At 30.1% G+C, this 17,943-nt stretch overlaps 1 protein-coding gene across 6 annotated transcripts in view; it reads right to left on the bottom strand.

Annotated features, from left to right (window-relative positions):
* The window catches only part of LOC145332999 (macrophage mannose receptor 1-like), a 41,751-nt gene extending 38,204 nt beyond the window's left edge, over positions 1-3,547 (bottom strand). For all 6 annotated transcript variants that reach the window (XM_080178122.1, XM_080178125.1, XM_080178124.1 and 3 more), the window contains exons 1-2: positions 3,505-3,547; positions 2,387-2,460 (exon numbers count right to left, since the gene is read on the bottom strand). In XM_080178122.1, coding sequence (XP_080034248.1) covers positions 2,387-2,453 — 67 coding nt within the window. In that variant the 5' untranslated portion in view covers positions 2,454-2,460; positions 3,505-3,547. The remainder of the gene's footprint in view (positions 1-2,386; positions 2,461-3,504) is intronic.
* Positions 3,548-17,943: the final 14,396 nt, after the last annotated feature.

A 17,943-nucleotide genomic window follows, 5' to 3' on the forward strand; every position in this document is an offset into this window, starting at 1 on the left:
TTTTTTACCATTAAAAATTTATATTTTTTGGTGGAATAAAAAAGAAATATTTAGTTAACTTGTTTTTCTTTGTGTCTCATTATTCAGTTGATAGAAAAACATAATATAACCATCCAAAAAATAAGAGAAACAAAAAAAAATTCTTTTTCTCAGTCACTTTTTCAAAACTTTAGCTCTAAAAATCTCCGGTGTTAATGGAGGTAAAAAAAATATTTTTATATCTACTTACGTGGAATACTATGGAGAACAAGGACATATGCATTTTTTAATAATTCATTGAGAAATAAGGGCTGCAGATGCTTAAAAATACTTTTTCGAGGGTCATGCTGTAGATTTGATGGTAAAAATGCAGAAAGAAAGAGAGTCAATTAATCAAATTAAAATTCATGTCCAATACTTAGATAGTGAGTGTGTGTGTGTGTTTTGACTATGTAGGTAAGTGAGTGTGTGTGCATGTGTGATATTTAAGCTTTACTTTTGAATGGCAAAAATTCTTTTGTTTATGAAAATACTAAAATGACTCAACTTTTTGCTGAACTTGTATAGCAAATCTAATATATTTTTTTTCATTTTGCACATTTAAATTCTTAAATATTATTGTTTCTAGAGATTTAAACAATTTTCTTTTGTCATTATACCTGCATAAACAAATCAAAATTTGGTTAATCATTCTATAAATTAAATGCAATTTTTTCATTACATTTAAAGAAAGTTTGAAGACAAATATTTAAAGATGTTTATTACAATAATTTTTGTTCAGTATGAATATTTTTGTTTTTAACATCAACTTTGTGTGGAATTGATCTTGGCATTTAACTAATTTTTTTCTAACTTAGTGAAACTTTATAGGCATTTGAATTTGACAGCCTAATTGAATTTCATGGGTGTGAACTTGTGTTTATGACAGTAGTTAAGGTGAAATTTTGACGGTGGATAAAAAATATTGCTAAAAATGCAGCTAAAAACGAAATTGACAAAAACACACCCACTTTTTGTCAAAATCACAGTGGCTGTATTTTTGCCAGTGGTAAAAGTGGCAGCACCCTGCATTATTCTATGAAAATTACTTAAAAAATGAAAAAAAGATAAAAAATATTGCCAAAAATGCAGCGAAAAACGAAATTGACAAAAACACACCCACTTTTTGTCAAAATCACAGTGGCTGTATTTTTGCCAGTGGTAAAAGTGCACCCTGCATTATTCTATGAAATTTACTTAAAAAATGAAAAAAAGATAAATAAAAATGCATTCTGAAAATTTGATTTAAGATCTCTTTGTTCACACAATATATTCAACTAGCGGCTTCGCCCCTATCCTCTAGGGGCTTTGCCCCAAGAGGTTTGGTCAAACCAATTTTTCGTATTTTAGATTTAAAATAAAAAAGAAAAAAAAATTTTTTTTTTTGGGGGGGGGGTTTGTCGACCCAACTAATTTAATTTTAGTGCTAAAAAGAAAAAAAAATTTTTTTTTGGGGGGGGTATTTTTAATTTTTGGGGGGGTTGGGGGTGTCCCACCCCCCGAGAAAATAGTTATAAACCTTCCCGGGACCTAAGAGAAGCTTCCCTGTAAAGGAGAACCCGATCGGTTCAGCGGTTAGCGAGATCCTTCGCTACAAACAAACAGACAGACAAACAAACACACACAAACAGACAGACATCGTTCTACTTTGTATTATAGATAGATATAAGAATAGAATAATATTACTTACATAACATGCAAAGAATGAAAATTTATGAACAAATATGTTTCAGGCAGTTTATAAATTTCAAAACAATGCAGTTAAAAATACATTATTGTTTCTTGTGTTTAAAACAAAATTGTATAATTGTACTTTTATTTACTTTTTTTAAGTTTACCTTTTAAAAGGCAAAAAATATTTTTATCTAAGATGATTGTTCTAGCATATAAAATTAACATAATCATACATCAAACGAAATATATATTAAAAGTTTTTTAATGAAAGTTTAAAAGGTAAACTTTTTATAATAAGGAATACTAAAGTCTGCATGTTTAATTAGGTTTGGGTGAAGTTTTTTTCCCTGTAGTAAGAAAATTTTATTTCAAAGCATGTATGCAGGGCCATAAATATATAACCAAAGTAAAAAAAGCAATATTAAAAATATATCTCCTATAAATATGGAAATATGGGTGCAAAAAATTATTCATAGTAATTTTCATAAAAAAGTTACTTGATTACAAAAATGTAAATGAATATGATTATGGAGATAAGCTAAAGCTTCTCCATAGACACTAGAAGATCCATATTATCTTACTCTGAATTGAACACAAATTCTCTCAATCATGTATATCATGTTACTACTGATACCCATTGAACCCTGCATTTCACTATTGTAGGTTAAAATAACCAAAACAAAATTATATTTACCTTGTGCATTAGTCACACTAAGTGTACACCCAATGGCAATAAGACAGAGGAATAATGTTAGATTCATTGTTTAACTGAAATTAAAAACAAATAAAATAAAGACTGTCCATTAAAAATGGAACAAAAAAGTTTTCGAATTAGAATTTTTATATTGTTGGGTCTAAACATTTTTTCCTATTAGAACCAAAATTTTTCTGATGAAGCTTTTTTGGTAATGATATGACATTAGCTGATAGAACAGAAACAAATTGAAACTGTTTAAAAAAATAGAAGGGAAGTTGCATTGCAAGGGTTTTTATTACAAGAAATTTCTTTTTTATGAAAAAATTTAGAGGACAAGAGGAATCCCTTTTCACCTTATAGTGACTAGCCCTCTTAAGGCTGGGAATAAAAGAAATTGAATACTAATCTCATTAGTAAAATCATCATAACTACCCAAATTCAAATGTTTTAAAAATACCTAATAAGCAATCAAAAAATATGCAGTTTACAGTACATTTTAAATTTTGAAACACCCACACTTACATTTACTACAATACAATTGCAAGTTAAAATAATAGTTTATCACCTAGCAGCAAAATTTGAACAAAAAAATATGAAATTTTAAATGAAATAATAAACAACCCCATGGAACATGAAAACTAAAACAGATTCAATTTTTAATAATTGGATGTTACATTACATAATCTGGATTTTATAATTCAAAATCAAAACAGCAAAAACAGACGTAATATGAAATCTACACAAGATTATTTTTTTATAAAAACTGATGCCTTTTAGAATTTATAAAAAGATTACTGTCCTATAAAATTAGGATTAATTTGGACATTAGAATCCAAATCCTTAACCCCAAACAAATTGTTCTTCTAATTTCCAAAAAATCAGTGTAGGGGGCTTAAAATTTATATGATAGAGGCATAGCCACTAGATTCTGAGAAAGTATAATTTAGAAGCTAAAAGGCAGTCTAAATTATGCCTATTTTTATAAAAAAAAAATTATCGTAAGTGAAATTATATATGAAATGCCAAAAAGACTACTCTAGATATAGAGTAGCTACACAAAAAATTTTGTAATTTAGCAAAACTATGGTATAAGTTATAGAATATTAAGTTATTACCTTTGTTCAGAAGTAACCAACAAAACTGACACTTTTTCAAAATTTCACTCCAGTTTTATTGCAATAACAAGTGTTTTAAATAAAATTCTATTAACCAGGGAGTAAGGGAGGAGACAATGGAGAGAATATTCAATATTTTAGGGGTCTCAAACCTTGGGGACCTGTCTACAGTGTTTGTGAAGGATTTAGCAAGTTCTGACTGACTTTGGGTAGTAGCGTAAATTTGTTGCTGAATTTGTTATAATCCTAACATATAAAATCAATCAAAATAATTAACACTATTTCTAACAGACAAAACATTTTTACGGAATAAAATTATTTCAGCTGGTTTTAACAATTATTTTGTTTTCAGAAAAATATATTTTTATAGATAGAAGCTCTACTGTGATACTTATGTAATAAACAATCTAATACCCTATCTATCAATCTATGTGAAGATCAGCTGTTTACCAAAAATTTATTTTTTTTGTGCTAGATGTGGTTAGTTTTTTTCAATTTCTATCAGGAGGGTTGTAGTACCCTCACCAAAAATAGCTATAAACCTTCCCAGTAACATATCAGTTTTGCAATTAGTGAAAACCTTTGGTACAAAAAGACAGACATCCTGTTACTTTATTATAAGGATTTTAAGGGTTGAACAAGTTCTAAGGGCAATTTTTTTAGTGATTAATTACAAAATATTTACTACATTGTGATGTACTGGTAAACTAATTTTCTAGTAAATGCTTTTTCTCTTAGAACTTTTTCTCATTTTGAAATTTTCTTATTAGATTACCATTAACACTTTAGTATTTACTTCAAATTTTCTTGATAAATCTGGTTTTGATTGCCTTTCAGCCAAAACTCTTAATTTGAACTAATTGCCAATTGTCCCCTCCCTTACTCCCTGAGACAGAAAGAGTCTTTATACATACATATTTTTTTCTCTGGTATTTTAACTAGTAAGGAAAAAAAGACCTGTAGAGCATATACCTTGAGGGGATTGTGATTAAAAACCCTTCCCCACTGATGACTTGGAAGTTGGCTTTTATTGCTTTTTCTGGGTAACTTAAGAACAATGTTGAAAATCAAACTAATAGAAATTTTTAGTTAGTTTTAAAATAAGGTTAACAACAACCAAAATCAGCGAAGCACAAAAAATCATAGTTCACAAACAGAAAAGTGAATTATATAGCAAATGTAAAATAGTTAAAAAATATAGGAAGTAAAAAGAAAAATTGTTTTTAGAATTTTTTGCCTGACCTATGTACCATTAGAGAAAGTAAATTGTATATTGGATGCTTTTTAAAAAAGAATATCTTCACAAAAAAATCCGCAATCTATCTCAAATAGGAGCCAAATAAATTTTATTGCCTAATAGCATTACAGACTGACGGATGGACAAACACATGATTGATCATGTGATTTAAGCTACATGAATTTTAGAGCGCTTTTTGGAAAGCTCTTTGAAGGAACTTAGTTACTAGCAAAGTTGTGTGATTTACATTTTTAGGTATCACAGATAAAAGAATTTAACAAAGAAGAGACAAAACTATCTGAAATATGGTTAAACTCACGAAATATTTTTTTATGCCTAAAACCCATCCTAAATTGTTAAACATACATAAACAATTGATAATGTATCAAAGAAAAGTTTTTTTTTAGTCCTTAAATAATACAAAATTATTTTTTTTTCATTTTGACTTTAGCAACGCCATCAACTTTGACACATTCAAAATGATATACTAATTTTGTTCTAAAATGCGCAATTTTCAGAGTTAAGACATGATTAATACCTTAATCTCTTCCTTTAAACTTGCTTGACAATCGAAAACCTTTAAATCAACAAATTTATTAATGTGTAGAAGTACAGCTGGTCAAAAGTAATTTTTAACTGGAGGTTGATTGTGAAAAAACCCATGGCCTAATATAATTTTTTTTCATAAATGAAATAGTCTATACCTGGGTAAAATATGATATCAATTCTAGATAGGCGACGTTATTCTAACTAGTTCTATAACTGATTAATCTTTTTCCAAAAAGCTAGCTTTCTTTCTTTGCACTTCTTTGTACTTGTTTTTCTTGTCAAAATGATAAAATGATTTAACAAATAGCTGTTTAAGCCTTCTTAAAAGAAGATCCAATAATTGTGATGAATATTTTGCTTCACAGCTCTATATGTTTAATATAAGGTATAGTAAATAATACTAATCTTAAACAGCAACCATGAATTCACATCAATTTCTTTTTAACTTTAGGAGCTTCACTTTAATGGATGTTTTCATCCTTATTAAATAAAATTTAACAGTATATTATTTTTTTTTAGTAGCAAAGCTACTCCATAATTAAAAATGTCCGTCCGTCTGTTAGAAACACAGGGGGAAACATGATTTTTTTCAACTCATATAAAAGATAGAAGGCTAAACTTATTGTAAACATTCCCATCAATATGGATCATAATTAAGTAAAAAACATCTGTAGCGGTCAGACTGCTCTTTTTTTTCTTTCTTTTTATAACAGATAATCAGCTCTATAACTCACTTTGTCCGTTTTTCTATTTTACAGTAGATTTTGTGCTTCGCTACTTATGGATGTTTTGAACCTTGTTTTTTAACTGTTAACAGTATGTAATAAATTTTCTTATTAAATAGCGTCAAAATTCAGTGTTCATAAGTAAATTTGTATTTAAAAACATTTAGAATGACTTTTAATCAAGGGGGTACAATTATGAGAAAATTTATCAACAGTAACAAAAAACTGTTAAGCTGCAAACTACCAGCCGCTGGCGGTGGCTATTAATAAATATTACAACAATTTTGCAGCTCAACAGTTTTTTGTTAATGTTGATATATTTTCTCATAATAAACTAAAAAAAACACTCAATTAAAAATGTGCGTCAGAGTTGTTTTCATGTAGAATGTACTTCTTTTTGTTTCCCATTTATGTAGGTTTAACAGGATGGGATAGTTTATCTGCCAAGAGGTAATAAGGGAAGATTTAGCCAACCTCCCTGGATATCCTTTTCTATTAATATTACCTAATATATGTAAGACTATTTGTTAAAATGAAAAAAAAATTTATATTACGCCATGGGTTTTTTCACAATCAACCTCCAGGTAAAAATGACTTCTGACTAGCTGTGTTCCTACACATTAATAAATTTGTTGATTTAAAGGTTTACGATTGTCAAGCAAGTTTAAAGGAAAAGTTTAAGGTATAAAACTCATGTTAACTCTGGAAATTGTTCAAATGAGAACAAAATTACGATTTTAACATTCTTGTGTTGGCAGCCATGGCTTCACCTAGGTGTATTCGAAAAATATAAAAATCTATTTCAATTGTTGGAAGAAAAAAAATTTCAACAGACCATCATTTCTTAATGTATTTTTTATAATTTAGGATAGTTTTTAGGCTTTTTCCATTCATGCTTGATATTTTTGTATAAGGAAGTAAGAAGTGCTCAGAAGTGTAATTAAGCATACTAAAATATAGTAAAATGAATAGAATGTAAAATGAAATGAAATGTTTATTATAACAAAAAATGTTTAATGTTTAAAACCAACTGTTCATTGTTTTATATTTTGAGTCATATTTAAAAAAAAAGTATTACAAATTTTATTTTAATTCTTTTCTTTATATACTAGGAAGGAAATATAACGCTTTAACTGCTGAAAGACTTCAACAAGTAGACCCAATACCCCAAACAACAGTTCTAGGCATTTTAAAATGACATTTTATGTAAAATGAAAATTTTAAAAGATTCCATTACTTATAATAGAAATTAGAATATTAAACAATGTCGCCTAGAAACAAAATTATAACCTTATCTTTATCAGAAACTTGCCGGTAACTGATTACATTTTTACAATAAAAACACAACATTTAACCCTTAACGGTCGGGGGGGGGGGGGGGGGCGTTGAACGCCCCCCATCCGGTTTTTTCTATCTCATTTTCTGTGTGTGAAAGATAAAAGGCCCAAACTGCGTGACTTTTTAAGATTGGGTATGACACATAACCGAGAGTTGGAATTTTTTGAATATCTCCATCCTGGCGGGCACAGGATGCCAGCAAACCTGGCAGGGTCATCCAGGTAAAGAGCAAAAATATTTTTTTGACTTAAAAAAAACATATTATCTTACCAAAATACTAAAATATCCTCTAGTAGTACATCCTCATATTAAATACAGGTGTTCAAGTCAATTTCAGGTTCCAGGTATGATCCTGCAGGTCCTGATCCTCCAGGTCTCCGAAATCTTTAAATGGCTCCTGTGGCCGCAATTTTTGACTTAGAGACTTCAAATTTTAAACTTAAGCTTTTCTTACATGTCTACATAACATATTAAAATTTCATAAAGATCCGCCGCCGTTTTCCCGCCGACCGCCGACTGCGACGGCTAGCAGCTGCCAAGTACAGCTGCGGCCGCTGAAATTTATATTTTGATATTTGAAATATAAAATTTACATAAAGATTAACATTTTCTGCAAAAAGATTTTTATTCTAGCTTCAAAAATAAAAAAATTACAGCCGTTTGAAATTTTTAAGTAAAAAAGGACCTAAAAACAAAGGTTGTTAAATAAAAGGGTGAAGGAAGCGAAAATTGACCTTGACTTACTTAAGGTCGGAAATTCATCATAACACAGGGGACTTACAAGGGGCCCGACTGTAAAGGGTTAAGAGTCAAAATCTCTAAAAAAAAATTCGGTTTACTTTGCGATTTTTAGCGTAAAATCATAGCGGAGAAAAATGCAAGCTCAGCTGTGATTGGTTCTTAAGCTGATACAGCCTTCTGATAGGCTGGAAATGGTACTTTCGGTACAACGCAAGTTAAACTGAGAACTGGTTCTAATCCAGCGGATATCAATCGGTTTCGGAGCCATACTGGAAATGCATTTATAAAGAAAAGTCTATTGTTATCTTTTTACATGATTATATAACAATTTACGTAAGCAATTTTTTCACTATTCTACACTTGTAAACTGTACAAGAAATTGAAAAACAAAAATGAATCATGTATTCTAAAGAATTATCTTTATTAAAATATGTCCAACAAGATCATATGAACAGCTAAACTGAATGGCCCACAACTTTAAAAGAAGCTTAGCATTGGACCGAGGGCAGGTTTAATGCTAATTTGTGGAGGTTTGAGAGGGTGTTTGTTATTAGTACTACCTCTAAATGGCCTAGAATAGTTTTTTATCGAATTATGAAAAGCTTTCCGCAGATATTAAAATGAACAATTAGAAGGCCCAGGTAACAAAACTGGTATTAATTCTATGATTTTTATTTTAATATTCGTGGAAACTTGTCTGTGATACGATGCTACACACGCTTTTTCAGTATGGCTCAGCATCGATTTTTTAAAGTGGAGATTGTGGTAATAAAGAAAAAAGATCATAAGAAATTATATACCAATGCTGATAATATTATTTTTACCCATTACCTAATTAGGACAGGATTCTTCTTTGATTTCAAGTGATCATATAGATAATCCAAGGGCATCGTCCACTTGTAATGGGATGCAATACTCTAACGCCCGCTGGTGGATATTAAGTTAAGTAACAGGCAATCATTCCTTTGATTGAACGACTTTTGTCTGAGAAGTCCTTACTTTGCATGTTAATGAGTTGCGTCTGTTTGTTGGCCAAGACATATCCACTACTCTAACTATTTATGTCACGCACCTAACATAGCAGCAGTAGAAATCATTTTTAACATACTTATTTATAACATGGTGTCAGGCCGAGATTCTAACCTATCTCTTCCCGACGACGAGTGGATACCGAGATCTTAAGGGACAGGCGGACGGACATCATTACACTTTGTATTATAGATTAAGTCTCCAGTTTGCCGCAGTTTGGGGGACTCGAGTTTGTCGGTATAGTTAGGGTTGGCAGCTTTTTAAGAATTCAGATAAATAATTTTAACACATTCATAACATATTTTGAAAAAGAATATTTAAATTTAAAAAGCAAAATTTAAAATGTAAGAGGAAACAAGTGTTTTTTTTAAATAACTTTATTTTTTTACGTAACTTAATTAGAGTGAGTTAGCGTAATTATTTAAACAAAAACAATGATGACAACAAACATAAGTAGCGAAGCTCATAAAGTATGAATGTATATCGGTAAAAATGTATTATACAAAAATCATTAAACTTGATAAAATAGAGAAATCACAAAACCTTTAAATTACGAAAGCTTAAAGATCTAGGATTCAATCTATCAACGCAATTATTAGACAAATTTTGATGGAAATATGTAGAATGTGAGTAATGAGCATATTCAATCCCTGAAAATTTCAGCCGCCAATTCTGAATAGGAATAGATAAATTCACAAAAACCTAATAATCTAGGAATCGAACTAGCAACCTTATTCTTAAGCTAATGTATGTCCGTGCATCCATCAGTCCGTCCATGTATCACATTATTTAAAGTTTATTTCAACCTGTCTTTATGTCATTTAGGCTATCATTAACCTCCAATTACGATTGTATGCAAAGTTTTTAACCCATCAAATGAGAGGAAACGTAGGAACTCTAAAATTATTATCTATATGTCAATTTTTATGTCTCATCCCTTTTTAACAGCGAAGCTTTTCTATAATTAGGAACGGTCCAAACTTAAGAATTTTCCTATCGATTTAAAACTTTGTTTATATTGATTTCAATTATCTGTTTGGACTATAAAGCATTGCAAAAATAGTCATGGCTGACATACTATTAACATATCCAAATAGATTAGACCCAATCCCAAAGAGGGGAAGGATTATAATTGTATATGTAAAACTAGGGGCACTTAGATTTTAGTTAAAATATAAAATTAAAAAAAAAATTAAGGGGTATTTTTTTCTATGGGCGATTTCTCCTGGGAGAACCCTCCCCAAAAATAGTTATAAACCTTCCCAGGATCTATGATAAGCTACCCTGTGAAGGAGAACCTGGCCAGTTCAACGGGTAGCGAGATTCTTTGGTACAAACAGACAGACAAACATCCTGTTACTTTAATATAAGGATTAAGACATCTAAATTCTAGGCTAACGGGAAATCGTAAAAAATTATAGAATAGATAAACTTTCTTGAAAAATACCCAATTTTGAACAACATTAGATAAATTTATTATCAAACATACAGAAAACATAAATACATCTTGTTAATAATATTAATATATATCATATTTTTAACTTCAATATAGTCTTAAGTTAAACAATAATATTTACACAGTTTATACATAAATATATTTTATAGGCATTGTAATGGTGAACATTTAATTATATTCTATTTTTAAAATTGACATTACAACAATTCATATTTACATTTTAAAAAGCAAAGCTTTTCTATAATTAGGGTCGGTCCGTACGTCCGTCCGTCACAAACGGATAGTTTTTCCCGTCAATTTAGGCATGTTAGAATTGTTCTATGGATTTCAAACTTTGCATGGTGATTCCTTTAGTAGTTAGGTACGATTTATAAAGCGTAGCAACTCTTTAATCAATACAAGCATTTCCGTACGTCCATTTTAAACACGTTGATTTTTTTACTTTTTTAACAACAAGTTTTTATGTGATCTAATCATCCGATTGATCTGATTTTTGGTATATTAATTCCTGGGACAACAAAGTATAATGTTATAAGCGAAGCAACTCTGTAATCAAGTCCTAAAAATGTAAGTATCTATATACATTATCCTGTATTAAGCAGTTTTTCAACAAATTTACTTACAATTTTGCTTCGACTCTTATACATTTATATTCTGATTTATCAGTCCTGACACTATACAAGTGTTAATTTGTCCTACCGTTTCAGTGCTTCGCTTTTATGGATGTTGTCATCCTTGTTAATTCAAATGTATTGACTTTTTAATCCTCTCTGAAATATTATCACTAACATATTCTTTCATTTAAAAAAATGGCAAGTTGAAGAAAAAAAAAGGAAAACAAATCCATAAGTAGCGAAGCACAAAAAGATATGGAAGGACAAACAGACATAGTGGTTTACAGAGCAAGAAATGAGATAATATTTTTAAAAAATCACGAAACCTTTATGATAAAAAAGTTTATCAGGGAAAATGGAATGTAATTCTGACAACCAATTATAAAGGAAAATTTCCCCAAAACCCCCTTCCCTTTTTTATCCCCCTTCTTACCCACTCCCCTTTAATTACATAAAAAAAACAAGTTAAACGCCAACTTTAACCCAACAAAATAATAAATTTTAAGGCAATTTCAATTGGAATTAATTGGCTGATCTAGGCCCTTCCTTGATTTTAAAAAGCGAAGATTTATTAATTAGGGTCACTCCGTAGGTATGCAACGGTTGACTCTATACGTTAATTTAGACATGTTAGATTTGTCCTATCAATTTCAAAATTTGCATGATGATTCTTATAATAATTAGTTGCGATTTTAGAAGCGTAGCAACTCTTTAATCGTTACAGGAAAGTCCGTATGTCTTTTCAAAGCATATTGTTTTTAAAACTTTTTTGACACATAAGTTTTTGTAAGTTATAATTGTCATATTCATCTAAGTTTTATAATAATGACTCCTAGGACAACAAGGTACTATATTATAAGTAAGGCAACTTTATAATAAAATCCCAAAAATGAAAGTATATCCTTTTACTGTATCCTGTATTTACACATTTTTACAACAATGGGGGAGGTAGGTTGTGCTAAAATTCCGTAAAGATGAGAGTTGTAAGGCTTAAAAACAGTAGTAGAACGATAATATTCACTAAATATGTGTATTCCTTATTGAAAAGAACTATATACAAATTTTTTTTAAGTTAGCATTGTTCAGGGATAAGGGATGGGAAACCTGGCCGAAAATTAGGTCTCAGCCTCCTTTTAAAAGTGATGGGGCAACTTTTCTTTTTTGCCTATAAAATCAACTCATTTTCGCCAGTTCATTATTGGCTGTAGGCTAATATCCAATAGCCTGAAACTTGCTTTTAGCATTAACCAATTATTAATAACAAACGCGTCCCCCAGTTCATTATTGGCTAAATTAATTCAAGCAAACATAAATTTCTGCTATTAGAAAGACAACAATGGAAAGTTTCTGCTAGCAGAAGGACAACAATATATATGACGTTCAATCACATCAACTTATTATTAAATCTACACATTAATAAATGTCCATATAGCAAAACATAAATTGAGAGATCGTTTTTTGAAGACTGAGTAGGATTCAACATTTTATACTTTAGAACAATGTGAAAAACTCATTGTCTTTAGACAATTTAAAAGTTACATTTCATGTGGAATTGATAACCCACCTAAATGATTACAAATACAAAACTAGTTCAATATGTAAATAAAAGTGTACTGTGTTTTGTTAAAAAAAAATTTTCATTAATTTTGGTAAAAATTATTGCACACTTAATTGAACTTTTCTGTAAATATTTAACGTAAAATTATTTTTTTTTAATTCTTAATTTATATGTATGCTATGGAACAATTAGTTGATAGAATGTTACCCATGTACTTATTCAAATCTACTTAATTTATTTATTAAAGCTGGGGGGCTAAAGCGTTGTTTATTTCTAAATACAAATTTTGGGGTGAAGTAGATACCCCCTTAGAATGTTTGAAAATATATCAGATGTAACCATCTCAAAAAAACTTTTTTTAAATGGGAGGGGGGGGGGGGGGGGGTTGGCGAAGTAATAACGGGATTCTACTTAAAGCCACTAACATATTGGTTCTTTGGAAAGTTTTTATTATATTTTATGATTGGTGAAATCAACTACCTGAATTCTATTCTATACTTTTTTTCTTTGCATTCATATAATAGCTATTTCATCATTGTTCATAGTTTTCAAATCTAACTACTGCGTCATCCCGAAACTAGTTTTTTAGGCCTAGTTGGAAAATAGGCCTGGAATAATATTTTCTTACGTTTCCCATCCCTTATCCCTGGCATTGTTCTACTACTGTTTTAAGCATTAAAACTCACACCTTTACGGAATTTTAGCAAACCTACCTCCCCCTTTATTCTTATCCTTGTTTATAGGTTTATTTACCCCCCCCCCCCTCCCCAACAAAACAGTTTATAGATTCATGTTTTAATGTTTTAAGATAATTTGCTAGTATGATTCATACATTATAAAACAAATCTCCCCCAAGCTAAATTGTTTATTACATGAAATATTTAAGATGACCAAGGATGACAACATCCATAAAATTGATGCTAAACAGAACTTAGTACGTGTTACAGACAGACCCTATATGTATAAAATCTTCGCTCCTCTAAAGACCACATACAGTGAAACATGCAAGATTTAAGTAAAAATGCATTAATTTCATATAAATTGATTAAAAATTTTGATATTATAATAAATCTAAATCTCTAATAATGGTCAAAAAAATTAACTATTATTAGATTAAAATTTTAGATTAAAAGTTCGTTCCTAAAATTTTTAAGATAACAAATGAGAGTACGTGTTTATAAAATATTTGGTATCAGAATAATTTTAAGTGCAATGTTCCCTACCTAACATAATTATATTCTTTATTTTATCTATCTTTTATGTTATCTCTTGTTATTTCAAAAATTACACAAATCTTGTTCGACCCTTGATTCTTATAAATAGAATTACGTAGACTGTGAAACAAGAATTGAGGGGGAACATTGGACTGTAAATGAAATGGTACCAAAATTTAAAAAAAAACATTATATTATATTTTTGGGAAAAAACTTTGCGTATTTTTAGTTGCATAACTTTTAAACCAATAATTTTGATCTACTTGAGGGTTTATTTTGTTAAACATAATTTTATTTATCTATTTATTACATAAGATTCCAGGTTAAAACTCAATTTAAGATGTTTAGGAAATAATTTTCTTTTTTATGGCTTTTATATTGACATTAAAGAGCATTCCGATTTCAAGATTTTGATAGACAAACTGATTTTTAAATGATGATTCTATCCAATGATACACAAAATTACCCCATCTGTAAATTAAATTATTGGTTGAAACATTTAGACACTCAACTTAAAAACCAACCAATCAATAAGTTACCAAAGTGGCTAAGCCAACGAATAATGATAAATCTTTGGGGACTAGTGTGATAAAGAGCCCATTGTCCCCTCCCTCCCTCCCTCCCTGTATTCTAGGAACTTCTGCATGTATCCCTCCTCTATTTTGCACTTAGAAAACCATTACTCTTTACTAAATATATTATCTTCAATGTATTGGACAAAATCCCATAGAAAAATTTGTCATTTGAAGTAATTCAGTACAAAACCCATAGAAAATGTACCAATTTGGAATATTTTAGTGCTAAAATTTATACCTAATACAACAGATCTATAGTATAGATATATATACAGTCAACTACCTCACTTCCTTTTTCAAAGACTTCTTTCGTCTGCTTCTAAATTATTTTCTGCTACTTGGCTGTGTTAATATAAGCGACACCATTGGTTGATTTTCAATGACCCAAGGGAAAGGTAGCACAAGGCGATTGCGATGGGGAGGTACAGTTATATAATCCCTTCTACCTCTAGTGTTTTACTCTAATGCTAAAATTTATACCTCATACCATTAAACCTATTCTAATTCACATATAGTGATCAACACAGTTTATTCAAACATGCCATTTTTATTTGTTTATAATTAAGTCCAAAACACAGTGTTTCATTTTTTAATTTTAATAATTGATCAGTTGGTTTAAATAAATAATTGGTTTAAATTGGGGTAGGTCGACTTCACCTCAATTAAAAGTGCCCCTAGAGGCTTCTATTCTTGGGGAATATCTATGTAATTTTTTGTCCTATAATTTGATATTCCCTTTTGTTATTTAGTTTATTTAGTGTAAGCCCCCCAGGGAGGGAGGGAACATTGGGCTGGTTATTATATTAGTCCTCAAAGTTTTATAATAATGTTTTCTTATTTTTATTGGATCTGATTGGTTGGTTCTTGAAGTTGAGCGTCCAAACATTTCTATTCCTAATTGTAAATTACAGAAGGAGTAATTTTGTGTAACATCATTAGGGATGTACATCAATTTATCGGCCATTGTCTTATCCCTTTAGATCCCTGCAGATAAGCCCCCCTCTGATCCAAAACTTTTGCTGTTTTAGGATCAAGAATGAATATATTCAAGGATGTCTTAAAAATATTTTTTTCCAGAAAGACTCCGAAACCAATTAATATCCGAGCCAGTTCTCAGTCATACTGAAAAATCATGTATAGCATTCCATATATAAAAAAAACTGAAGAACACATAAAACTTGTAGAGTTGCTTCGCTCCTATAAATCCCTCTGGAGATTACTAGGATGTTGTAACACAAATAGATACAAATTATTTCAAAGATTTTGTTGTAAAAGCTCTTCAAATAATTGGAAAAAATACATTAAACAAGGATGACAATATTCAATATATGCATATCCTATTATATAAAGTAGTAAGCTTTTTTGTCCGTCGCGAAGGATCTCACTAACTGCTAACCCGATATTGTTCTCCATTACAGTGAAGCTTCTTATAGGTCCTGGGAAGGTTTTAAACTATTTTTGGAGAGGAAGTCTTCACCTCTAAGTTTCCCCCCCACAAAAAATAGTTTTTTAACTCTTTTAAAACTCAAATTTAAAATGGGATGCTATCGACTTTTCTCCCTCCTGCCAGTGCCCCCAGAGGCTCTCTCTCTTTTAATGTTTTCTATCTCAAACAGCATTACTACTACGATTTGCAGCTTTTTAAAATGCCCTAGTGGTTGCGCCCTGTAGGGGAGTTTCATTCAGAGGGAAAGAAGTTGCAGAAAATCTAAAAGATAAAATAGCCTTAAACCACCCCGGGACAAAAAAACCTTACTGCTTTAAATTGTTGGAAATAGAATTTATGGAAAATATTTAAAATCACGAAACTTTCATTTTAAAATTGAAATTATAACAGAGAAAAATAATTTGATAAAATCTATTTTAAATTTACTTTAATTAATTTGAATGAACTACTAGCATATAACAAAAGAGTACTAGAATTAAAAATTCTTTCATCTATCTATTTTACTATTATTTCATTAAGCATGTAGAAATGTTAGTTAACGATTATCTGTATTGTTTTTTTGAGATTAAAGAAAAATCACAAAACCTCACTATTTAAAAATAAATAGTGAAACAATAGTTATTTATCACATCGTAATATAGTCAGCTTCAGCTATCGCGGATATTAATATGAAAAATTTAAAGGATAAAAACAGTTTTGTCAGCCCCGAGGACTTTAACACTTGTCATAGTACTCAAAAATAAGGGGGTAGTTTGTGGTTTGTATATTACTTTGGGTCAGTTTCTATTTAATATTATTATTTTTTAACTATGTTTGTATATTATTTCGTATAGGAATAAATATTTAAATGTAAAAGTGCTCGATGGACTCTGTTGGGGAAGGACCTAACTAACTATTGTAAAAATCAAATAATAACATAATCTACTTAGATCCTAAAAATATCCTTATATATATGTATTTTATATATATTTACACAAGTTGGTTATTTTAACATTTTATTTTTGGAAGACAATTGTTTTTCTATAGATTAAGATCTTAATTACTACTGAACTGATTGTGTTATTTGTTTTATGTAAGCTTCACATAGGTCCCGTGATGGTTTTAGGCTATTTCATTTTCAGATTCAAGTCTTCGTGTGGTTTTAAGCTTTTTTTCCTCGCCCCTTTGAAATTTGAATCCAGAGCTTCTAGATGTTATGGGCGCATCCGCTAGTATTTTTATACAGTGCAATCACCATTCTTGTAAATTTAGGTTTAAAATTTGCACTTTTCTTTCATGAGCAAATTTGCGCGTTGTTCTATGGGTAAATTTAATGGATGTAGAATATACTTGGATATTATGACAGGGTAAAACTCTAGGTTGTTAATTCCCTGTCATTTATTGGTCAGATCGTTCATACCCTTGGAGGGGAGGAGATGGATGGATAGTTATTTTAACCCGCTACAAGTTTCACTTTATCAGAGTACATGATAATCTGGAGTCAGATCCAAATTATAATAAATCCAGTGTAAATTTTGAAAATTGATATTTAAAAGTAAAACCTACACATACAATCAGGCATAAAGAAAAAAGTTGGATAGATATGTGGATAGTTGTCTACGGAAACGAAAAGAAATCATAGGGTTATTTTCATCCAAAATAATACTTATCATATTAAAACATCTTAACTTTCATTTATCACCTTATAAAGATCCCTTAAGGTCGTTACCATTTTTATTTAATTTTTAAGAGTCTACTTAAAATTAGCAAACTACATATAACTCCAGCGATTCACCACTGGGGAGAGGGCGAGGAAGCAGTTCTCTCGAATTTTAAGGGGGGTGGGTGGACTATTGACATCACCCTACCGCTCGCCACTGCTCTAATATTTCCATCTTTTTCAACCTCTATTTATTATTTAATTCTGAACTTTCAGCTTATTAACTTATTTGCTAAACCCATGACTTGTATAAATAG

The sequence above is a fragment of the Acartia tonsa genome, chromosome 12, assembly GCF_053477335.1.
Source record: "Acartia tonsa isolate MP-2025a chromosome 12, ASM5347733v1, whole genome shotgun sequence".
Lineage (NCBI taxonomy): Eukaryota > Metazoa > Arthropoda > Copepoda > Calanoida > Acartiidae > Acartia > Acartia tonsa.